Source organism: Lactuca virosa, chromosome 9, assembly GCF_052849685.1.
Source record: "Lactuca virosa cultivar CGN04683 chromosome 9, Lactuca_virosa_CGN04683_v6, whole genome shotgun sequence".
NCBI lineage: Eukaryota > Viridiplantae > Streptophyta > Magnoliopsida > Asterales > Asteraceae > Lactuca > Lactuca virosa.
Genome location: NC_136434.1, coordinates 44,165,949 through 44,193,065, shown reverse-complemented (window position 1 = coordinate 44,193,065; position 27,117 = coordinate 44,165,949). Strand labels below are relative to the sequence as shown.

The following is a 27,117-nucleotide window of genomic DNA, read 5'->3' as shown; positions in this document are numbered from 1 at the left end:
TATTTATTTTTTATGTTGAAATTAATATGATTTGGTTTTGATTATTTTTCAACAAAATTTATAAAAACTTATTCAAAATATAAATGTACAATTTATTAAGACTAACGTATCGTGTATAGCATTTATTCTTGTATATTGCTCAAAATATAATAATAATAATAATAATAATAATAATAATAATATATAAAAGAAGGATAAACATGTAAATTTTTAGCAATAATTTTGCAGATAATCTAAAACTGGTATTTGATTCATAACCAAAAGGTCCAAAAGGAACACAAATCCTTAGAAACATATCTCCAAGGAGGATGATTGGATTAAAATCGATAAAAGAGGGTAAAATACGTAGATCTATGCAAAGGGTACAAAGTGTGGTTAATGGAAGCCCTGGGAGCAGAAACCGATTTCCTTCGAAATAGGTTGATTTTCTTACTTTCTCGTCAGGTAGAAAGAATCACAAACATTTTACGTCAAATCGAACCCCTAGTTTCTTCTTCTTCTTCTTCTTCTTCTTCCCCCCTTTAACACCTATTCAATATTTATGCTTGTTTGGATATCATTAATTTGTTTGGTTGTTGACATGGATTTATGATTACGAGGTAATTTCTTATATGCATTTTGGAGTTTCATGTATATTGCGTTTCTCTGCTTAATTGGTTATGGGAGCATAAATTTTAGTCATTTTCCTTAGAAGAATCGTCATTAGGTTTTTCCATTTTCATGCAACTATTTTACTATCTTTCTCCATTATGCAGGAATTCTTTTGTGTAAAATCTTACACACGAGAATCTTGTTGGCTGAAAATATAGACAGAGAGCATATACATATTGTTGGATTATTATGCCCACAGTTTAAATGTTCACTTGCTGTGGAGGTGCCAAAGAGGACACCGTTCACGATTCACCTGCAAGTAATAACAATGCAGCACCACCTCGAGGACCCCCTTCTGGAAGAGTAGGAGGAGGTAATTTTCTTTTCTTACATTACATTATGGGAACAAAATATGTACTTTTTTATAGGGTTTAACGTGAAAAGGCGAAAAGATTATGCATAATTATGAATTATGATGGTTGTTGTAGGAAGTACAAGAGGAGAGCCAAGGGCTAGTGGAGCAGGAAGAAGTGGGGCTCCTCCGAAAATCCTACCCATTGAAACACCAACATTGTCATTGGATGAGCTCAATAAAATGACTGATAATTTTGGTTCCAAGGCCTTGATTGGAGAAGGTGCTTACTGTCAGGTTTTCCATGGAAAGCTAAGCGACGGGCAAGAAGTAGTAGTAAAGAAGCTCGATGCCAGCTCATCATCAGAGCTTGACTCTGATTTCACAGACCAGGTAATCTATCATGTCATATCACTTTCAATGTGTTTCATCATCAAAGCTTGACTCTGATTTCACAGACCACGTAATCTCTCATGTCATATCACTTTCAATGTGTTTAGAGCATTTCTAATTTCCAATGATTAATCTTTAAAAGATTTATTAATTTGTCACATCAAGTTTCACTAACCTTCATTTAACAACCTATTATCAAAACCCTTCTTTACTAGATTAACATTTTCAAATAAAATTGCTTATAAAACTTAATTGATTTACAGTAAAATACATGACCCCTATGGTTTAGGCTAATTTGCGCGTTTGGTCTCTAACTTTTATTTTTAACTTGGAAGGTCTTTATTGTTTGTTTTTGTTGCACGCTTGGTCCCTATCTGACCTAAAAAGACTATTATGCCCTTATTAATTTCTTTTTTAATCACTTTTATTATTTATGTATTTCTTTTTTAATTTATTATTATAAATTTATGATTAATCTAGAAAATTACAAACTGTCCATTTATCCTCACTACTCTTTCATCCAGGTTTCTTTCTTTTTCGAGTAAAATGCCATCGGAAAACAAAAACCACATCGAATCCATTCAAACCAAAAATCAGATCTAAAATCAAAATTGGATATCAAATCTAAAACAGAAATCAAAACTAAAATCTAAACTAGAATCGGTTCATTAAAGTCGGGCATTCAATCTAATCAAACCAGAAATCAAACTAGAATAAAAAACACACATTTTGTTTGAATATATTTCTGATACGATTTGTGGAAAAAACTAGGAAAATAAATATGGATCTGACAGGTTCATCACTGAAGCTCGAGTAGTAGAGACGGTTTCATTGTTAGTGAATAAAGATGTAGAGGTTACGGAAGGTGTAGGAGGTCGATTTTGAAAATCAAAACCAAAAGCCCTGGTGAGGGTGCAATAGCCTATTACAGAGGTCAGATCAGTGAAGTTGCCTTCATCACTGGTTAAGGTGAAGGGCGATGGCGGCTGTTAGAGAAGGGAGAAGACATAATGAGATTTTTCGGAGTCGTCGACATCTCCGTCACTGTCCTTAACAATCGACTCCTTTGCCTTACCATTTTCATTCACTGTTGTACGCATACCTAGGTCATAAAGGGGCAACCTAGATGAACTCTTGTTTCAAAATTGCCAACTGTTATCTTTAGAGGTCGTAGATAAAGGTTAGGTGTGTCCATGCTTCCACCACCATTGGTAATCGACGGAGATCGATGATGACCTGGTGGAGTCATCCAAGGCATCAGAGTCATTTGAATCTGGCTTGATCATCATTGAACTATATCTTCGATACCTGCAACATGGTTGTTGGCGGTAGCGGATTTTGATTCCTGCAACAAGATTGATGGCGATTCTTGGTCGATTTAGGGATGCGTTTAGAGAAGAGGGAGGTCGTTCATTTCTGGGGAAGAGAAACGTATAGAGCTTTAGGGGTGGTCAAACATTTTTTAATAAAATATAAGAAATAAAAAAGAAATAATATAGGGCAATATAGTATTTTTATGTTTGGTAGAGACTAAACGCGTAATAAAAAATACTATAGAGACGGTTCGAGTTAAAAAAAATAAGTTAGGGACCAAACGAGCAAAGTAGATTAAACCACAGGGACCATTCGTGTAATTTGCTCATTGATTTATCATCATCTATCTTAGATATTTTTTAAGGGTTATTGTCACTATAGACCAACAATGATTCATATATTAGTTTAAATGGTCACTCGTTACTTTTTTTTGCCTTTGAAGGGTACAAATTCATGTTTTTTGGGTTTAAAAAGTCCTTTTGAAAAAATTGAAAGGGTCACCCAGTGAACCCCTTCCTAATCAGCAGGTTTAAAGTTAAAAAAAATGCCACATCACCCTTATCAATTAAGATATCTCTCTTTCTCTCTCTCTCTCATCCCCACACCACCGGAAAGCCCTAATCCCCTGTTTCCTTCCACTGATGACTGCCTCCATTATTCCCTTTACCCTTTGTTCCAACACCGCCACTAATCCACCATCATCTGCAACAGAATCGTCCACCAGGTTTAAGAAAAAAGATTCCAAATCCGGTTTAGGATTTTAAGCTATTGTACCAGTTAAATTTGTTATTCCTTTGTATAGCTCTTCGAGGGTGCATGGAAGATTGGCTTATTTGACTCAGTGCCAAATGATTTCCAGTGTGATATATGGACGAACGCTCCTACAAATGTTCTCCAACGAAAACATACTTTCCTTAGATTAATGAGTTTAAGCTCTGACGAAAACGATCAGATTTTATGTAACAATGCAGTTGTCGACGATGTGGTGATACGGGAAATCAAAATTGAAGATAGAATTATGCATGCCAATGGAGTTGTGTTGAGAGCTCCCGTTGAAGAAGATGAATACATCACCACCACCGTCGCTACTAGAAAAGGGTGAACCATCGTTGTCGCCACCTCCTCCAAATGAATTACTTGAAAACTTGACGCCTCTCATGTCGGACAGATCTGCATTGCCTCCCACTCCCTTGAACCTGGAAGGTGTCAAAGTTTAATCGTCACATAGTAAAAGAGTTTGTCTGATTTGAAAGATTTAACTAATTCAAGAGATTTGTTTCTTCAGCTCTGTTCTTTCATCACTTTAAATGGTAAATCTGTGTTCACAAATCGAAAAAGTATTAAAGGAAATGGATTTGATTTCCAAAGGGGTCAATCAAATTATGGGTTCGTAAATTACCAGAAGAACAAAGGAAATGGATTTGATTTCCAAAGGGGTCAATCAAATTGTGGGTTCGTAAATTACCAGAAGAACAAACTGGGTGTTTGAAGCATCCATTTGGTGCATAGAAAATGACCTGAAAGATTGAGTTTGGAGGAGGAGAGAGAAGCGAAAAGACAAGCAAGTCGCATATTTGAAGACGATTTTCTTTAATGAACTTGACCCATTCCTCCATGAAGTAGTATTTGTCTTTAATTTTATGTATTTGATACTCCATTCAACAACAAATTTGTTCTTGAGAACAAGTGTTGCTATGTTGTTATTGTCCTTTTCCATATACTTCTCGGCAAAAGCACGGGGCAATGACTGCAAAATATGATGAATAACTGAAGATCTGTGTGACGAGAAGCAACAAAAATAGTGTGTGTGAGAGAGAGAGAGAGAGAGAGATTGAGAGAGATAGATAGATAGATAGAAAGATAGATATATAGATAGACAAATAGAGAGATATGGGTTCACAAGTTATTTTGAAATGCCATTGCTGGTTAATATCTTGAAGAAGGAAGCTTCATCTCCATATTTGAAATTCATCGTCGATCACTATATGTAATAAAACAAGTTATTTACAACTCCAAGAGTCTCTAGTACATGTGCTTTACGAGGTTCGAGGGTTTTTCTTCCAATAAATCGATACGAATATTCAGTTACGGGCTGATAATCGAAATACGCGAACATAATATAACTCACCTGATGAAATAGAGGTGGCAGACGGAGAGGAACCATGCAAGCAACAGTGTTTGTGAGAGAGAGAGAGAGAGAGGTTGTTGCAGTTGACTAAATGGGCACAATAACTCTCGGCTTACGTGCCAACGATGACTCGACTCACTACCGAGTCATTGTGGACTCACCTGCTTAGTTGACAGTTGACAAGGCAGTGTAACCTTCAAAAATGGGTAAAGGTATGAAATTAACCGGTAAAACACAAGTTCGTACCCTTTAAATGCAAAAAAAAAAAAAAAAGTCACAATGGACAATTTAAACAAATATACGAAACATTGTTGGGCTACAGTAACAATAACCCTTTTTTTAAAGCCTACTTATCTAATTTGTCGTTTTCTTTAAGCAAATGTCACGTTTTTAAGAAAGAGAGATTACTTGACATTAGCATTTAAATAAATAAAAAGACTAAAATATGGTATATTTTAAAAAAATAGATCTAATAGTATATTTGCAATGTTTTTCGGTATTTGATATTTGTGTCATCTTGATTGTTTTTAAATCCAATGATATAATTTTCTAAAAATTATATTCATTTTTACTTTGTGTATTTACTAAAATTGATTAACTAATTAATCAAAATATTATAAAGATTTAACATGTTATTAAATGTATGTGCAAACTATACACGATACATAAGTACAATGACCATTTAGAATTTTATAAGTGGTTGGAGGGACCTCTAAAAAAGCATAAATCTGCAATGGTTAAAAACATTCGAATTTGTTTTCCAAATAGGAAAAAGCTTTAGGAAAAGCTACCATATGCTCTAGTGCTAAGTGCTAACTATATTTTGAATGAGTAGTGATTTGGTCCATGGTATCTATAGTATGAATATGACTCATACATTAATCTTGGTAAAAAGAAAACAAAAAAGAAGACAAGAGAGATTCATATTCATATATTTGCTGATGTATGCAGTTATCGATAGCTTCAAGACTTAAAAACGAATGTTTTGTTGAGTTGCTTGGTTATTGCTTGGAGGATAACAACCGAATATTGGTATATCAGTATGCAACCATGGGTTCTTTGCATGATATATTACATGGTACGTACACAAAACAAATATAAACTTTCCATATATACCCTTTTGGCCTTTTACTTCCACTTTCAAATTTCGCGATCCATTTTTTTTTCGTGTTGATAGGTAGAAAGAGTGTACAAGGGGCTGCACCGGGTCCCCCTCTCACTTGGATCCAAAGAGTTAAAATTGCTTATGGAGCAGCAAGAGGTTTAGAGTATTTGCATGAAAAAGTTCAACCTCCTATCATTCATCGTGATATTCGCTCAAGCAATATTCTTGTGTTTGATGATTTTCTATCCAAAATAGCCGATTTCAACTTGAGCAATCCTTCTGACACTGCAGCTCACTTGCATTCCACAAGAGTTTTGGGAACTTTTGGCTACCATGCTCCAGAGTGAGTACTCTTGCTTTCATTTTCCATATGCATTTTAAAAGAATAAGGTTTTCATATGCATTTTAGCATCTTTTTTGTCAAACAAAGAGATGATGATGGCATTGGGTTGTTAATATTATCAATGGTTTTGATGTAGGTATGCGATGACCGGGCAGATAAGTCAAAAGAGTGATGTTTATAGTTTTGGGGTTGTTCTTTTAGAGCTTTTAACCGGAAGGAAACCGGTGGATCATACATTGCCCAAAGGAGAACAAAGTCTTGTCACTTGGGTGTGTCTTGTTGCTAATGATCCTTCTAAGGCTCTCTTTCACATAAAAATGTTATAATTTCCTTTATGTGAGATGGAAAATCATTTTTATTTTCACCACTTTAATTATCGATTTAGCCATTTGACTATTTTTTATAACGATACATCATTTATATTATTTTGACCATTGAAAAAAAACAATTTTCCTTGTTGTATCATGTTTTGACATTAAGGCAAAGTATAGAAAAGATAAACACAATGTATCACAATTTTATCGGTTTGGCTATTGAACTATTATTATAACAATTATCAAAAAGATAATAGTTTAGTGACTAAATTGATAAAATTGTGAAAAGTACGTGTGTTTTGCTCTTTTTCAAAACCCGACAAACGAGAAAAATGTTTTATTTATTTGTTTATTTGATATTATTTTTTTCTAAAATGTCAAAGAAAGTATAACGGTTTGGCCATTAAAGAAAATAGCTTTAGTGGCTAACTTGATAAAAAGATGGAAGTACAAGTGTTTTTTAGTTTCTCATATAGAATATCACTTATCTACCAAGTTAATAATCCATGAGATTCCTTTACGTTGTCTTTGTTGAAGTATCTTTAACAAATAACCAAACATTTTTATTAAACCAAATTATACATTGATATTTTCTTGGAATTCCTTGCCATACATCAAAGAATTTATATGCATGCATGCTCATATTGTTTATAATGTGGTTAAATATCGCAACAGGCAACTCCAAGATTGAGTGAGGATAAAGTAAAGCAATGTGTTGATCCAAAATTAAATGATGATTACCCTCCCAAAGCTGTTGCCAAGGTCTAACCATATTATTTTCCTTCTTGAAATTAAAACTTTTAAGTCTTTGAGTGTACATATTTATATATGCTTTCTCATAGAAGATAATGCATTCTACAGTTACATGATTCATGATTGGAATGTAATTAGTGTCACACATAGGATTGTTTGTTTGTTACATATGACATGAATGAAGATAGTAAACTGTCTGTGCAAAAGACCTGAATGCCCCCCTCATACTGAATCCTGAAGATAGTAAGTAAACTAATTTTGGTTATCTTGGTACTCAGTTGGCAGCAGTGGCGGCACTTTGTATCCAATATGAGGCAGATTTCCGGCCAAATATGACAATTGTTGTGAAGGCTTTGCGGCCTCTTGTCAATGCAAGAACAGCAACAGCACGCACAGAGTCTCAGGCTAATTAGCATAGCAACAAGGCATGAAGGACCAGATTTGTTCATTTGAATCCCATATTTGTACCAGAACCAAAGTATGACAATGGTCCAAAAAAAACTAACACTGGTAAGTTATAAGTACTAAAGGAGTTTATCTAGATTCTTTAATTAGGATTAAAAAGGTTGTTATTTTCTTTGTTGACAGCATCCGATGTTGATGGATACTATAGTCAGCCTGGCATATGTGAAACCTTGGGGTGCTAATTGATGCATGAAGTAATGCTACTCAGCTGGAGAGCCTGTATATGTGATGTATATGAATTAATTAATGTAATCAAGATGTAGAATAGAAATAAGCATCGAAAAACTAATGTAATGGCAACCAACACACATTTTACTTGAAAAACAAAATATATGGCAGAACTTCTTATGCATACTCCTTTATTTATGTGAGAGTAAATTAGGGGTGATAATCACTACAAGAAACGAAGGTATTAGCGGCGACAGGTGTCGCCGTGAAAGATAGGGATTGTTGCCGCAAAAGGTATTAGCGGCGACATGTCGCTGCAAAAAGGTCGCCGCTAATGCTTCGTTGCAAATGCGTGTCTGGTCGACGCTAATACTATTATGTCGCCGCTAATAGCCACCTGTCGCCACTAATGTGCCGTCACCGCTAATGTGTCGTCGCCGCTAATAGGTTTGGGCCACCGCTATAATAATTTTCATTTTTTTTTGTTTATTTGACATTAAAATTATAAAAGACAATATAACATGTATAAAAGCTGCTACAATTTTACATAAATATTAACCCAAAATATTAATCCATACACAGTCAATCCAAAATATTAATCCATACATAACCAATTCAAAATATTCTTCCAAACAAAGTGCAACGTATCCAAAGTATTCTTCCAAACAAAACATTTCATAAAATCCTAAAAAAGTAGCTACTCGTCCTCATCACTCCCATCATGTCCTTCTATTACAAAAAAACATTTGATTTTTTTAATCAGAATCTTCATCATATACTTCAATGTCTTCTTCATCAATATCATAATCAGAATCGTCATCATCGTAATCAGTCTCTTCCTCGGAAACATTATCAATTCTACTAGTTGGCGGAGGTACTTCAGTGTCGTCCTCATCATCCTATCCAACATTGTTTTGAGCTACATCAAAATTGTTTTGAAAGTATTGTGAGAATTCGGTAAAAAGTCTAGCTCCAAATGAAGAGTTGTTTTGAACTACATCAACATTTCCGGCATCCACATTGTCGACATTTTGGACAGAGTCACTGTAAGCATTTTGGACATGCGTATTTTCGGATGGTAGATCCCAAATACTTCGATGATTAACATACTCGACAACACAACAAGGGTTGTTTTTTTGGTTTCTTCGATGATTAACAGGCTCGCAAATGTACACCACTTGTTTGCCTTGTGAAGCATATACGTGTTGATCATCTTGGTACGTTTCTTGTTCTGTGTTGATACTTATGAAATTATCATAATAAATATCTCCCGTATCGAACCACTTGCACCGAAATATTACAGTCGAATAATCATATGGATATTGAACCTCCATAATCTCTTCTAACTGGCCATAATATTTCTCTCCATTCTCACCCACCGCTAGAACCCCAGAGTTTTGCGTTTTGCGTTGTGCATCACGACTAAGTACCATAAACCTAACACCGTTGACTATGCACACGGTGTAAGTATAAACATCCATTTGTGAACCCAATGAATGGGCCGACAACTCTTTGCGGAATTCTAGAGAGTTTTTATTTTTCTATCTGAAAAAAACCTATTAAACATATGTTAATGTGTTATGTATTCTTGATTCGTTATATTGATCAAACATATTTGTTTGTTAATTATTATTACCTTTTCAAGAAACCAGTTGGGAAATTCGGTCTTTTTGTCACTTTCAGGATGTTCATATTTGAATTTCTATATTGATGACACACACACACATACACACACACACACACATATATATATATATATATATATATATATATATATATATATATATATATATATATATATAATGATCAAATGAGAACACCTAAAAGGTTGAGAACGCGAGAACAGGTATATTCATTTGTGATTCCATGTATTCATTTGTGGAGAAATGATAAATTTTTACGCACAATCAACATGAATATGCTTTTTCTCTTCAATTGAAATTAAAGGCGTAAAAATTTATCATTTCTCCACAAATGAATACATGGAATCACAAATGAATATACTTTGTTCTCGCGTCCTCATATCCTCTATCTTTAGTGTTCCGGAGCAAATTTTCTTGAAGAACGTACAAAGATCTACAATTGGTGTAGAAGTTTCTTTATCCAAAAACGCTCTAACTCCAATCGGTATCAAACGTTGCATAAGAATGTGATAGTCATGAGATTTCAACCCAATAATGTTAGTACCATTATCTACCACTTTCTTAATGACGTTAGATCCAAACTCATCTGTAAATTTAACATCTCATATAAATTGACAAAAGATTTTACGGTCAGGTTTCTTGAATGAGTAGCTTGCATGTGGTCTAGTGAACTTGTTACCCTTTTTTGGCAACCATTGATTACGTGGGATATTCAGATTTCTCAAGTCCTCACGTGCATTTGATGTCTCTTTACTCTTATCATTCATCATGGAAGTACCCAAAAGACTCTCACCCACATTTTTCTCTACGTTCATCACATCTATGTTGTGCTTCAACTACAGAGAAGACCAATACTCGAGCTCGAAAATTATGCTACGTTTCGACCCGTTCAACTCGAATCCTTGCCAATCCGTGTTTTCCTTGAGAGTCTTAGGATGTTTACCCGGTTTACGAAGTAGTAGACGACCTAGTTGCTCTTGTATGACTTCATCAGTAAAGTGTCTCGGAGCGGGTCTTGTCTCGGGTTGCTCGTTAAATCTCAAACTCATCCTTAATGGATCATCAACATCTAAGAACCGATGATGACCAACATAAACAACTTTATTAACTACACGGTACAAGGGAGTGTCTTCATTGGAAGTCGGGCATGCTATGTACCCTTGTCCGCTCCAACCCGGTAAACTTCTACGAGCTGGAAAGTCATTTATTGTCCATAACAACATAACTTTCATCGTGAAGAATGCGTTTGTCGCTGCGCATTTAAAACGTATGCCTGAGTGCCAAAAAAACTTAAACTCTTCCACTAACGGCCTAAGGAAAACATCTATGTCCTTTCCAGGTGCTTTAGGGTCGGGAATCAACAAGGCCAACATGAATGATGACTCTTTCATACAAAGCCATGGTGGCATATTGTATGTGGTGAGTACGACTGACCACATACTATGTGGATTACACATGTTACCAAATGGATTAAAGCCATCAACTGCCAGCCCTACGTGTACGTTGCGAGGTGCACTCGAGAAGTCAGGATAATCTACATCAAATTTTTGTCAAGACTCTCCATCAATGATGTGACAACCCGAAACTTTCCCGTTTCCGTTTCGTGATTTCCGTTAATAAAATTTCAAATTCATTAACTTTTCCGTCGAACTTTTTGGTTTAGAAAATAATCTAGTTATATTTAATTAAATTATTTACGAGTCGGAACCAAAAAAATCGCGCGGAAACCCAAAAATCACGAAAAAAATCAACATTTCCGGTCTAAGTGAGGATTACGACCGTAAACCTGTTTACGGTCAGTGAAGAGTGGACCCCCCACAACACCCCTATAAATACGATGCCTCCACCTTCATTAGAACATTTCTTGCCAAAAACTCTATCTTTCTCTCTCTAAGAACCTTAACCGTAAACACTCAAAACGCCTTCAAACTTCGGAAATCATCGAGAAACCACGTTTGGGTCGCTTTGGAACGTCTCAGGGCACTCATCTCTTCGAAATCAGCAATCAGAACCATTTTTCTTGAGTTTAAGGTCCACCTTCAAGAACCGTAAACCTTGTTCTTGAGTTTACGATCCAACCTTCAAGAACCGTAAACCCTGTTCTTGAGTTTACGGTCCAACCTTCAGAAACCGTAAACTCTGTTCTTGAGTTTACGGTCCAACCTTCAGAAACCGTAAACTATGTTCTTGAGTTTACGGTCCAAGCCTTCAAGAACCGTAAACTCCTCTTCGACCGTAAACACCTTTTAAGTGGTGTTTTTGACTGAAAACTCACCCTCTTTGATTCGATCAAGTCCCGGTAACATTCCTCAACCGAATACAAGTGTTCTTATGACACTTTATTTATCGAAATCGCTAATTTAGATACATATATGTATTTATTTGATAATAGGATTTCGTTAAGTGTCGTGCAACAACTCGAGGATCTTCATTTTCAGTCAACGATTTCACGCAACAACTGTGAGTTCATACCCCTACATTTTCCGTATTTTTAATGTTTTCAGGGGGGGAATACAAGCTAAACATAAATGTTTTCAAAACTCATGCAATTCTCATACTTTAACCCTTTTGTACTGTGTTGAGCATAAGGGACGTTTTCACTAAAATTGCATAGTTTTTCCGGATTCGCTATTCACTACATTATACATGCAAACTATAATCGGTATAGTTTGGGATTTTTCTAAAACATATCAAGTATAGAAACTTTCACTACTAAACATATGTGCTGAAACAGAAACCGTTTACAGTTTACATCACTGCTTTATCATGATATTCATAACTGAAATTATCACTATATACGGTATACATACGGATTTTCACTACGGTAGAACGCTACTACACTACATGTAAACTAGATTGTACGATACTGTGAGGCGCTACTTCACTACTGTACCCTTAGGTGTACATGGATAAATCCTACCACTGTATAACCAGAGTCTCCTGGAGGGAGAGCGTGAGATTTGTGAATAGATCTATTCGGGACTGACAATCCCACATCTGGACTGCTAGCTACAGTTAGGCGGGCACGCCTGAGATGTACAAATGTCATTTAACTCGACGCCTGAAGAACGTTGGAAAGGTCACTAGTCACATCAAGCATGGTTATACGACTCACATTATGTATAAATCACCTTTAGTTTACAACTTAACACTCTTCAACAGTTTTATTTTTACTAAATAGAACTGATACACACTACGTATACTGGCTAAAGCCAGGGTTTTCAAACGGAACCGGTTATGCAATGGTTTCACATACAAAATACTTACACTTCATGATTAGTTTTAGCTAGTCACATGAGGTAGTATTTTCGCATATCACTACAGTTTTCAGTAACGAACATTCATGGTTTTATACGAAATCGATAACGCTACCTTTTCACTAAAGAAAATATCGGATTTTCTTGGAAACATACATAAATTCATGGTTTATTACAGAACTGGTAACACTACATTCTCGCTAAGGAAAACATCGGATATTCTTGAAACTATACAAATATTTTCCGAACTCATCAACGATTTTCACTACAAACTACCGCTTATGAACTCACCAGCCTTATGCTGATACTCTTTTAAACTGCTTGTATTCTCAGGAAATCAGTAGACAGGTACCCGCTGGGTTTTTGAAGAGTTGAAGCAATAAGAGTCTAATGTTTATATTCATACAAGTTATATGATGTAATTCAAACAAGTTTCAGAACTGATGTAAACATTTTTATTTTAGTATGCACTGTACTGGTTGTGTTGTTATGATTGCTATTATTCATTGGTTGTGATGCTACACATGACGTCCTCCGCCCCGGAACGTTTCCGCCATTGGTTTCAGGGTGTGACAAATGAGATGACGCATAACAACATCTTCTGATCTCCCGGTACTATGCCATATCATATTTTTGAAAGTGTACCTTGAGCAATAAAAACTTCGTAGTCTAGGGGTCACTAGAAAGTACCGTAATACCTTATGCACCACCTTTTTACCTTTGGTGTTTTTATCAATCCACCGACTCTCTTTACAAACGGGACAAATTTGCAATGACTTGTGTTCCTTCCAGAAGAGAAAACAATCGTGTTTGCACACATGTATTGACTCGTACCCCAAACCTATCTTCTTCAGTTTCTTTTTGGCTAGATAATATGAACGGGGAACCTTGTTGTCTTGTGGAAATGTTGAATACAACAACTCAAGGAGTTGAACAAATGAACTATCAGTCCATTTGTTGTTGACCTTGATATGCATCAACCTTGCTAAAAAATCAAGGAAAGAAAACGTACAACCAGGATATAACTTGGTTTCGACTGCCTTTAACAACTGTTTAAAATCATCATCGGCACCACTACCACCTTGTATTCGAGGTTCCTTCATCGAGGTTGGTATAATTTTCTCCTGACTCCCACATAACATCGTCAATAACCCTAGATGGAACTCAGGAGATTGACGATGTGGATTAGTAGTCCAACTTTTATCAATAGACATGATGCAACTGAAAAATAGTTTAGTGTTTAAGGTTTACTCTATGGGAAACAAAAATCTAGTAGAGTATTCATAAAGTCGATGATTCAAATTCGCAGTTTCTGTTCAACTTTCGAAAAGTTATAGATGATATACCTATACCTACCTCTAGTTTACTATAATAAACCTAATTACTATAAATTATTTCAAACTAATTTCACTTTAAATTTGGATCAAGAAAGTCATGAAGTTTGTTGATTGGATCAGTAGCTAATTTAAAGTTCGAACAGAAGAAATGTCAACTTCATTGTGTAGAAAGATTGATGACTATCATTTTCATTTTTGACTCTTATCTTCAAATAATGATATGTATGGAAGTTAATATTATATGGTGTGAAGTTTACATTAAAGATATTACAAACTGAACATTTATCGTCAATGGGCTCCAACTTGCCTATGACACAACAACTTTATAGTAACACTGACAATGCTAAGTATCTAGGAATTCTCCATTGCCCCCAAGTCAACATATGATGTGTCATCAATGAGAACTACAAAAATCCAAACCGAAAGGACAAGCTTGTCATATTTATTTAGTTTTTTCCTCCAACAAAAGTGAAACTTGATTGTCATGTTTATCTTTTTCTTTTTTCCTCAACAAAGTTTGATTTTTCCTTTTCCTTCTAAAAACTTTGAAACGCTAAATGCGATCTCCGTTGGACAGTCTCTTGAACTAAAAAATCAAAATAGATTAGAATTTGTCATATTTGATTTGGTTTAGTTTTTATTTATTTATTAGAGTATGCAATTAAATGTAAGATAGAGAAAACTAGTTTTATATACATTTTCTCAACAAAATCAAAAGAAGAAAATCATTTAAAAGAAAAAGAAATCAAATACAAACAAATTATAAAAAGTAAGCACATGCTTCTTTAGTGAAACATGATGAATTTGGAATTTGGAATATGATGTAAAATTATACAAAATTAAATATTATGACAATCTTTAAATTTCACCGTTTAAAAAAATCAACATGTTATTGGTCTATCTATCCACTTTTTATATTTACTTTTAGAAAGATACTATTATTAAATGATAATCAAATCACTTTTGTTAAATATTAGTATCAAAATTTTTTATAGATGTTTTGTATTGATGTGAAAATTATAATTTTCATAATGTTTAATTACTTACTTGATAATAACATCATAACTTTCATATCATTTTTCTTCCTAAAAGAATTCTCTAAGCCAAATGACCTATAAATATATGTGAAACAACATAAGTCATTTTTCTAGAAATCAAAGTTGTAGAACTCGCTATTTGGTACTCGTTCGGCCGACTGTCAAGTAGAAAGTACTCAGAAGTACTTGAATTTGGTAATTCTATAGAAATATTTTTAGGGAAATTATATATGTCAAAATCATAAGTTAAAATTATAAGTTGATTGAAATATATAACAAAATTAAATTTATGTGAATACACGAAAACTGAAATACACACAATGATCTCAGTTCGTGAATAATTACTGAAAATTTAAGAGATATATCTAGTAATAATCACATATATGTGTATTAAATAATACATCATTAAGTGCATTATACATATTAATCTTGAAATTTTTGTTTTTTTTCTCTTTTTAAGACAATTTTGGCCATTTGACCGAGTTGGTCCGAGTTTGACCGATTTGGTCCGAGTACTCGGTCGAGTTTGAACGATTTAGTCCAAGTTTTACCGATTTCCAAGTTATTTGGCCGAATTGGCTTAATTCGCCTCATTAAGGGGCCGATTCCAAATACTCGTCCGAGTTGACCGAGTTTTACAACACTGCTAGAAATACAAATATAAAAAGTATTATATATTTGGGATATATACATTAAAGTCCCAATATTTTCATCGATTTGACAAAAAAGTCCTAAACTTTATTTTTTTGACAGTCTAGTCCAAATTACCGGCAATTTTTGACACTTTTACCCTTTTTTCCCGGTTAGCCGGTAATTAGGACTTTTTTGTCAAAAAAATAAAGTTTAGGACTTTCTTGTTAAATCGTCAATTAGGACTTTACTGTCAAAAAAATAAAGTTTAGGACTTTCTTGTCAAATCGTTGAAAATATTGAGACTTTAGTGTATATATCATTTTTTTTGTTAGAAATTTAATGGTATGATACTCTTTAAGCGTAAGAGTTATTGAAACATTTTCTAGTCAGCTAGATCCTATTGAAATCCTTAACGTTTGCTTCTTGTTAAATAGTTTTTTTAATCTCAACAAACCGACATTGAAAAAAATGGAGATAATCAAGAAAGAAAGAAAGAACGAGGGTTGTGTTAGCTTTTTGTAGTCCCAAAATTGGAGAAATAAGAAACCGAAAAAAAAATGAAATTGCCCTTCTTTCGCTTCTCAACATTCACACCCTTTTGACTAGGCATGTGTTGTTTGTGTTTGTATAATCTGTTCCCACTTTTTAGTTCAAGATTTGGTGGCGAAGCAAGAAGAAACTTTTACAAGGGTGATATATACACTAAAGTCCCAATATTTTCAACGATTTGATAAGAAAAACCTAAAGTTTATTTTTTTGACAGTAAAGTCCTAATTGACGATTTGACAAGAAAGTCTTAAACTTTATTTTTTTGACAAAAAAGTCCTAATTACCAGGTAACCGGGAAAAAAGGGTAAAAGTGTCAAAAATTGCCGGTAATTTGGACTTTACTGTAAAAAAAAATAAAGTTTAGGACTTTCTTGTCAAATCGATGAAAATATTAGGACTTTAGTGTATATATCCCTATATATTATTGGTGATAAACTATAAACTCTGGTATAATTGAAAATTACTAATTTTAATGATTGACATTCTAAAAAAGCAATTTTCAATGAATAATTAATGATATCAAGTATAGTATATATCATTTTACTAAATCAAATACTAATATATCTATTATCATGATATAAATTGAATCTTTTTTAAACCAATGATAATAAAGTAACATACATTTATGGATAATATAATTGGATATAATATAAAATATGATGGTAAGAAATTGATTTTTATAGATAACATTTCATCATGTTACATTGGGGTAGAAGTAAGCATGCACCATGTCTCTTGCTTTGGGACTTGTAATTTCAGGTTTTTTTTATCTTCATCATGCCTAGTTGAGTATAAATAAACATGCACATACAAAATAAATGTATGTGTCTTCTATGTCATATTTTCCTCCATATTATTTTTTAAAATCTTGCAAACTAGTCTATCTATGTCAATTATATATATATATATATATATATATATATATATATATATATATATATATATATATATTAGGGGTGGTATTGTACAATCATTTTTTTCCTAAACCGTGTACCATACCACTTATAGTTGGTACAAAATTTTTGATACCACTACCATGCCAAATATAGTTAGTAACAACTTATTTGGCTACCAATAACTTTGGTTGGTACATGTTGGTAATGCTATATACCAACAAGTATAGGGATTTTATGAATAAAGAATTTTGTGTTCTTGAACATTGTAAATCATGAATGGGGCTTTTGTGAAAGAAAGTTTTATAAATGGATGAGACTGAAAACTCGATCCAGAAAGATGTTATTAAGTTATACGACCTTAAATTACAACGTAGGAGTGGAAAATAGGTCATGTTCAACACGATTTTAAAAGTTAAATTTCCTAATAGGATAGATGATAATATCAAAGCTCTTAAATCATAAACACCAAACACACTTGAACTATAAATATATGATCTTGTGTGTGTGTGTGTGTATATATATATATATTAAAATTGAATTGGTTGGTATGGTACTACCATGGTATTTAAAAATGTATACCATTACCATACCATATTTAGGTAATTGGTATGGTACTACCAATCAAACGCATTGACTACTAAATATACAGGTTACCAATATTATTGATTTGGTTAGTAACATTTTGGTTGGTTTTCCGTGCTACATATTTGTCAGCCCTAAATTATATACATCTCTATATCAACCACTAGGTGTCATAAGTAGTTTTTTTTCTAGTGGTTAATGAGTTGAAAGTTAAAAAGTTTAGTATTAAAACAAATTAATATTATGGTTAATTTATAGGAAGTTAAAGAGTTAAGAGTTTTTAAATGAATATGATTCAAAATAGATAATCTTGAATCACATTATTTTGAATAATTTTTGTATTAAGATTTATATATATACCATGAAAATCCTTATGTGTTGCACATGAATAAAATTTTATAGTTTAACAAATATAGTTTACTAAGATTATCTAAGCCGTTATCATTAACAAATAAATAACATTTTTTATATACCAAATAGAAATATTAATGTAAACAATTGTGATTATCTTGAACAATATGATAAAAAACTATTAAAAAATTAAGTTAAAAACTTATAATACTTTTAATGGTTGAGGTTTATGTATTTAATACAACATATGTATTTTTTTGATCCTATAACATATTATTAATATATATATATATATATATATATATATATATATATATAGCTTAGATTATTTTTTTTTACTAACTATTGTGTGCCAAAATGCACAGATCTGGACCACCAGATGAATAGAATCAACAATCATGATCTGAAGGTCTATGATATTATAATAGGTAGCATGTATCATATAATCACACAAATTTCAGTAAAAGGGCATTTTAGTCAATTAACCTATTTTAAAAAAGGAAATTTTCGGATTTTAAGGGATCATTAATTCCCTAATTTTTAAAAAATTTGAATTTTTTAAATTAATTCAAATTTAAAAATCCGATTTTATTCTGTCAGAATGACAGAATGCCAACCATAAACTAGTAAATATATTTTCGATTTTATTCTTGCAGAATATATTTCCAATACAGGTATTTTTGATAATTAACCTGATTTAAGAATTCTAGATTATTATTCATATACATCCAAGTTGGGTCTATGATTTTATTCTTAATACACATCCGAAATAAAATACAAATTCATACATATTCTTACAGACTAATATCCTTATACATTTTAATATATGTGTACATATTCTAACAGAATATAATCAAAAATGAATAAAATTCTTAAAAAATAGCATTCTTGAATTCATTCTTGAATTCAGTGGTCCATATAATCCACTTGATCTTCGCATATATACTTGTTGTTGAACTCGATTCCAAATATTTCTATTGTATGATCAATATTGAATTCATTCTCCATGCAATTCTGAAAGAATAAGATACATTACTCGTTAGTATTACAAGTTAAACAAAAATACTTGTTGTTAACAAACATTCTCAGAAGACATTCTAACATAATGCATATATATAAATAAATTCTAACAGAATACATTACTCGTTAGTATTACCAGTTAAACAAAAATACTTGTTGTTAAAAAACATTATCAGAGGACATTCTAACAGAATGCATATATATAAATAAATTCTAACAGAATATATAACAGAATGCACTTAAATCATATTCTTTTTTTCTATATGTATAAACATTCTAAAGCATGTATAAATGTATTCTGTCAAAATTACTAGCAACACATGTTTTATGTAATATTTATATTCTCATAGAATGAACATGTGTTTGCATTTTAATATGAACCAATCCAAGTAACACATAATTGGAAATTAAAATTTAAGAAAAAAAAAAGATAATTCACGATAACTAATGGGATTCAAATGGAAAGAGATCATCAAGTGAAAGAAACATACATCATCCCAAATTGAAGCTAGATCCTCTGGAGTTTGAAGCTTTGCTCTCTCAACATTAAAGAGGGATTCCAATGGCTTGTGCTTCAATGGAGTGAAGCAGGAGGCAAAGCTTGAAAAGCTGTGGGTGGGAATTGAAACCCATTTGTGAAAGTCCCCTGGAATGGAATGCTTTATTCCAGACTCTCTTCCCACAGAATTGGTGAAGAATGACTGTTTTATGAAGAATGATGAATGATATTCAGCTGAAGATAATGCACTTCTTGTGAGTTTGGTTGCTACACGTAGCATTGTGATTCTCTGTTATGCAATGTAAAAGAAAAAGTTATAGATCTTTTAGAGCTATATAGATAAGATATCAAAAAACAAAGTGTAACTCTTTTCATAGTAATAACTATAGATCAATCACTATTTGACTATTTCCCAATTGAAAAGTTTTATGTTTGACATTGACAATCAAAATGCAGCTCTTACTGTTGTTACAGAGAGAGAAAAAGACATTTCGAAGTTGGATTTGAGTATACTTTAACCTAAAAGCAACAAATGTCTTACACAAGACTGATCAAACTTCTTACTAGCATTTCGTCGAACAGTTGGAATGCATGATATGTATGCAGCATCGGTTATTAGGAAGAAAAGAATTAAAACATCTCAGATTCACGCAATTAAAAAGACTAATTACAACCGTACAAATCTTTATTCAACAACATACTTTTGATAGATCCACCTAAGCAACTTGCGAGAAAATGTAAATTTGAAACAAACAGAGTGGTCGTTACCCCTTGAAAATGGTGATAATCAAATCATATACCTGTATTCTGTTGTTATACAAGAGAGCTAATCGCAGGAGCTGATAAACGGAGAAACAAGGAAACGGTGGCTGGAATGAGACGTCGGAGATTCTTAGCTTGGCGAGAGAGACTCAAGGCGTACAATGTTGTTACCCCTTGAAGTTGGAGGATTCAAGTTGGTTTAAGTGTGCACTCGATTTAAGTAGGCTGATCTCGGGGATGACCTAATTTGCCAACAGAGGGATTAAATTGAAATTAGGGATGGGAGGAGAAGAAATCGGTGATGATCGGCTGGTAGAGGAACAACATTGAAGTTGCTGATTGAGGTGAGGTTACAGGTTTTTGAGGCCGATCGTTTGAAGATAAAGAGGGGAGAAAACTAGGTTTTAGGAAGTTAATTAATTACCATAATTAAACATGCAAAGATTACTATAATACCCTTACATGATTTATTTAAAGATTTATTATTTCCTCAATTCTCATTGGTGCATACATGCACACAATAGTTGCTAGAAACATTTGAACCTAGTTATATATATATATATATATATATATATATATATATATATATATATATATATATATATATATATATATATATATATAGGGTTAGGTTAATGTGAGACCGCTTGATTTTGTGAGACGGGGAGACCAAATATTGACCACTTATCTTGAATAATGAAAGTCTGATATTAATTCAGATTAAACCATAAAATAGGCGGTGGCAATTTTGTAAATTAATGGAACTTTGGGATTAGATCAAGACACGGAGGGGCAGGAATGGAATTTTGCATTCTTTTTCGTTCAACACACAAAAACACCCTTTATTCTTCCTAAAAACCCTAGATACGAACACTAAAACCCATTTGATCCAAATCTCGATCATCGTTCTGCTTCCAAATCTCGATCATTGTTTCAGACTCCTTATTCTCATTATACCTGAAATTCATCTTCCGATTCTTACACGAAAACCACTCGACAATCAACTAGAACATTAAAAACCTTTTGATTTTGAATTTGATATCGAATCAAATGGCTCATTCTACAGATTCTGATTCTGATTTTGTATCAACAGCTGTTCCAAGTAAGTATAATACTATAAACCTCTTGTTCTTATTCAATAAACCTATCTGTTCTTATTATAGAAAGTTTTTTCACTTTGAATCGTTGTGTATCTTCAATAAATGTCTAATAATCGAGATATTTCACTAGCGATTTATATGTCGAAGTCAGGATGTAATGGAATATAGCATTATAAAACATACAATCTAAACCTAAATCTCAGTATGTGATTTATATAGAGTCTGTGTATCTAAATGTTAACTCTACATAGTGTTCTAATTATTCCCCATTTCATTTGATCTAAATATTCTTAATCAAAATCAGCAAAGATGTTATGTTATTCTAACTAATTGTTCATCATTTAATTAGATTTAGATTCATAAATTGTCTAATACTATAGATTTTGGTAACATAAATCTTTTATTATGATTGTAGTATAGTGTGTAGCTAAAAAACCTTTTGATATTCTAGTGAATTTTATGTTGATTGATAAATAGAAATTTGTTGTTATGTATTTATAGAACTGTGACCAGATTATATATCATCAACTAATATGAATTCTAATGGAATTTTTTGTTATTGATGCAGCTAAAAAAGTGCAAACAAATGCAGCTGTAACAAAAACAGGGAAAGAATTTTATATAGATATAAGTATAAATTGTAATTACTTTTAGATTAAATATTATAATTGCTTTTAGAAACTTCTAAATGTTTTTAATAAATATTCTAAATGTTTTTATTTGATAATTTTCTTCATACAGATTCAGGGGGTCAATATAGGATTAAAAAATGTATGAACACACTTCTTTCAAATATTTCATAAAAAAAGCAAATGTTTGGATTTATTTTTTTAAGTTAGTTATTCTGAATATTCTAATTTTGTCTATCATATATTCTAATTGATTTTAATTGTTAAATTTCATGATAAAGATTTGCAAATTGTAAATCAAAAGAAAAAGAAGGCAGATGAAGGAATATCAAAGAAAAAAATTAAAAAAAAAACCGTTGTTACTTCTGAAAGCGACTATGATTCTTCTTCTGATTCATCCTCACAGCATAGAAAAAGAATTAAAAAAGGTATCAACAATCATTCTTTAAAACACTTCACAAAATAATTTTTTTGGATTTATTTTTTTCAGTTGATTATTATGAACATTCAAATTGATTAAAATAAATATTCTAATTTATTTCAATTTTTAAATTTCTTCATACAGCTAAAAATACAAAAAAGAAAAAAAGACTTGAAAAGAAAAAAAGACACTATGTTTCAGATTCTTCATCTTCACAGTCAGAGACATCAGAGTCAGAGACATCCACAACAGAGAGTGATGAATATGGTAAAATATGTTGTCTTTTATAATATATATGTTGATATCCAATAAAAGTATATTATATTTTTCTAATAGAATAATTATTGATGCAGATAAAGTAAATAAAACGAAAAAAAGAAAAGTCAAAAAACATTTCAAGCGCCATAACAAATTAATCCATAATGATGTGAAACACAAAAAGAAAAAGCATGTTTCCGATTCTTCAACAGAATCAGAGACAGAATCAGATACACAGTCAACGGGTAAAATAATCTAAACTTTTTTTCCTGAAATATGATTTTATACTTTATAATTCCAATATTATGGAACAATAGAAATATTAGAGTGTTTCGAACAATAAAAATACTATATCTACATTTTACTTAGATGATATAGTATTTTTGGATTAAATTTCATAGAATATTCTGATATAATAAGTGTATATGTATAATATTTTGTTGGAATATTACTTTGTAATTAGATGATATAGGATTTTTGTGGTGTTACTAACATTTATGACTGATGTAATGAATTAGATGATGAATCTGATGAATAAATCTATGTAAAAAAGAGAACCGGTGATAGAAAATATGTTAAAGGAGTGACAAAGATTAAAGAAGCAAAAAGGAAGAGGAAAAGTGGGGACAATCGTGCAGCAATAAAGAAGCAAAAAACCGTCAAAGAGCAAAAGACTGTGAAAGATATATTGAAGGAGTTGCCTTCAATAAACACTAGATCGACACCTGGATTGATGACAGATGCTGTAAGTTCTTTGACATCAGAACAAAAAGATTGGGTGAAACGGATGAGATTTAAAGCATTTTTGAAGATCAACATTAAGAGTATTCCCTTAAAACTTTGCCATTTTGTGCTTGAGCATTATGATGAAGGCACAAACAGTATTCTGATTAAAGGAAAAAGACTAAAGATCATAAAGGAAAAAATTCATAAAGTGTTTGGTTTACCCAAAACTGGAAAAAGCTTATTTGACTTGGACATGGTTAGCGAAGATCATCAAGTGTTTGATGGATGGATGAAGGAACTTGAAGGTGGAAAGGCAAATGCAACAAACTACAAGAAGATTATTCAAAAATCCGAACAAGTGGATATGAATTTCAAGCTGGGTTTCATAGCTTTATTTGTTAATACGTTTGCAGAATCCATTCCTATGGGGACAAACAACTTAGTTCCAGTTAGAGCACTTTTTGAAGTAGATGACATTTCTAAAATCGATTGGTGTGCGTATTTGTTGTACTGTGTGAAAAATTCAAAAGGGAGATGGCGTCCAGACAACCCCAAGTGTTATTACAGAGGCCCGATGTTGTTGTTGTTGGTATGTTTTTTCATATACTTTTTTTTTTCTTAAAAATGGATATCTAATATGATGTTGAAATAATGCATCTAATTTACTGTGATAAAATTGAATGCAAGCTCCAAAAAATAGAATGTAAAACACCATTAGTTACAATGTGGACAACAGATAAGTTGAAGGAAAGACAATCTTTTGAGATTGAAGCCGGTGGATTTGGGGTTGGAAATCTAATTGAACAAAGTTCAAATTTAGAACGTGACAAGAATGAGAATCAGGAGAATGAGAATCAGGACACACGTATTGAGGTATATTCTAAGTAGAATATATTATTAAATTATGTTTTAGAATATATTTTAATTATGTCTTAACTTAATATAAGAAAAATATTCTAATGTCTTTTTTTTCCCAGGAGTATGAAGAAAAGTATGAAAAAAATTTCAACAATGTCTCAACTCAAAAGGATAATATGGAAGATATTATTTTTCATTGTCTATCGAAATTCTCTAAAGACAATAGAACGAAGGAGATGATAATAAAGTTTAGAGACATATTTTCAACTACACTTTTTTCAAGTCGAGAGAAATCAGAAACTATTAAGGAGAGAACTGAAGTCAAAGCAGATAGAGATGAAGAGCTTAATAAAACAAAAATTTCTGATTTTGATGATGATAAAGATGAAGGAATGAATACAAAGTTGGTTGCATTTTTAGCTGTTAAACCATTACAACAGAAGTTTCCTGATAATGAAGAAAGAAAAGAAGAAGATCAAGATATGAATGTTGACGACCCAATAAATTTGGGTTTAGAGAATAACATTGGCAAGGAAACGATTAGACATCCGCACAATCCAGAAAGACAAATAGAATTTGAAGGAATAAATGTTGATGACAAAATAAATTTGGCTTTAGAGGTGAATAATATAGACGAGACTATTGGAAAGAAGAATTTAGAAGAGAATGTTGAGAGCAAAAATCTTGTTGAGGGTGGTGAAATGATTGGTGGGGAGAAGATTAGGGAGGGGAATATTGTAGAGAAGGTGGTTGGAGACAATATAGGTGAGAGCTCAATTGTTACACCAAAACACAATCCAAAAGGTATATCTATTGATTTTCCCCTTGGTCTGATTCATTCATAGAAAAATTAGATGAGGATTTGCTTATAGTATTTTCAAACAGAAATCCAGATTCAAATACAATTCCAAATCCAGTTGTCAAATCTCCTGTTCCAAAAAAACTAACATTTGAAAATTCGGAATTTCCTTCCTTTGATCTTCAAATAACCCAACTAATGAACGATGCAGAAAATGGTGATAATTCTGAGGGTAATGATGAAGATGGAGAGTTAGAAGGGAATGAAGAGCATATTTTAGATGAGAAAGGGAAAAAGGGTCAGAATGTGAATGAAAGAGGGAAAAGGAAGGTGACTAATGCAGATATTTTTAGATCACCTTTTGTGAATAGGGTAATTGACTTAAGTGAAAAAGTCAGTACTGAGCAAGAGATAATGGCGCAAATCATGTTTAGATGCGTTGGAGACAAAGATCCAATGTAAGTAAATCCACAATGTTTAGTAAATTTTTTTAATTATATATGCATATTCTTGAAGGAATACTTTTATAAATTTGAGTATTGTGTAATATTCTTATTGGAATATTGTAACACTATTCAAAAGAAAATATTATTCTAATTAATTTACATTAATTTTAGTTAAATAATATATTTTAACTACAATGCAATATTTTTGTTTGAAGGGAAATGTTGTTTGAAACCGAGTCTGGAGACATAATGGATAGGGTGCATTTTGAGGGTATGCGTCCAAATCATAAGATACAACCTTTCGTTATTGATTGTTGTGCTGCTGTTCTTAATTTTGAAGAAGAAAACCTGAGAAACAAAAAATCACCACCACGTGTCTTCTTCAACACTCAAATTATGGTACTTAATTTTTAAATTTATTTTCTATATTCTAATTATAATTCGTAACAATGTATTCTAATATTTCTATCGTTCTATATGTACAGACAGAAAAATTATTGGATTCTTCAATACCTTTTGTCGAAAGATTCCGACTTTTTGATGAGGCTGTAAACAATTACTTATATGACATCAAAAGAAAAGTGGATTTCAATTCAATTAATCTGGTATGTATTTTTTATTACAAGATAACATATTCATTATTAAAATTTATAAAATTCATCTGTATTTATGTTTGAACTACAGGTGTTTTTTCCAATACACAACCGTGGTCATTTTTATTGTCTTCTTTTCAACCTTACAAATCCAGAACATATAATCATTGACAGCATAAGATACACCAAAAAAGTGGAAGATATCTATGGAGAGATTCCTAAACTTGTGGTAAATGTTTCTTGCATAAATCTAAAATTGTTATTTTAATCATAATTGTTTACTTTAAAAAAACCACTCTGTATAAGTAAATAAATTCTGATTAGAATATAAAATATAATATTTATATTCTTATAAGATTTATTTACTTAATATAGTTATAATTTTATAAAAATAATGATATTTTATTAATATACATTGCAACAAATGTACTTTTCAAAGTTTTTGGACAACAATCGGCGGGATAAGGTTTCTTTGTTTAAATCTGTGAAGCCAAAGAAAATGAAAATGACATGGCAAACAAAAGCTAAGACAAATGATGATGGTATATTTTTGATGAGGCACATGGAAAAATACATGGGTGAGAAAAAAGAAAAGTGGGATGTGGAACTGGGAGAAGAAAGTGTTAGGACATCTAAGAAGATTGCAAAGTTGCGTACATTTTATGTTGCTAAGCTAGCAAACCATCAAATTAACAAGCAGAGAAAATTGAATGTTGCAGAAGCATTGGAATTTTCAAAACTTGATAGGAAAACTAGGTGTATGTTGGTGAAAGAAGGGGGTGAAGCAAGAGACAA

General features: G+C 32.2%; 1 protein-coding gene across 1 annotated transcript; it reads left to right on the top strand.

The window, feature by feature from the left end:
- The first annotated feature begins 272 nt into the window (after positions 1–272).
- Positions 273–8,081, top strand: LOC145138512 (protein CYTOSOLIC ABA RECEPTOR KINASE 4-like). The gene is made up of 9 exons (XM_079072593.1): positions 273–419; positions 756–964; positions 1,080–1,336; positions 5,730–5,856; positions 5,956–6,226; positions 6,363–6,495; positions 7,216–7,302; positions 7,572–7,803; positions 7,882–8,081. The coding sequence occupies exons 2-8, from the start codon at positions 856–858 to the stop codon at positions 7,704–7,706; spliced, it is 1,119 nt and encodes a 372-aa protein (XP_078928719.1). The 5' UTR covers positions 273–419; positions 756–855; the 3' UTR covers positions 7,707–7,803; positions 7,882–8,081.
- Positions 8,082–27,117: the final 19,036 nt, after the last annotated feature.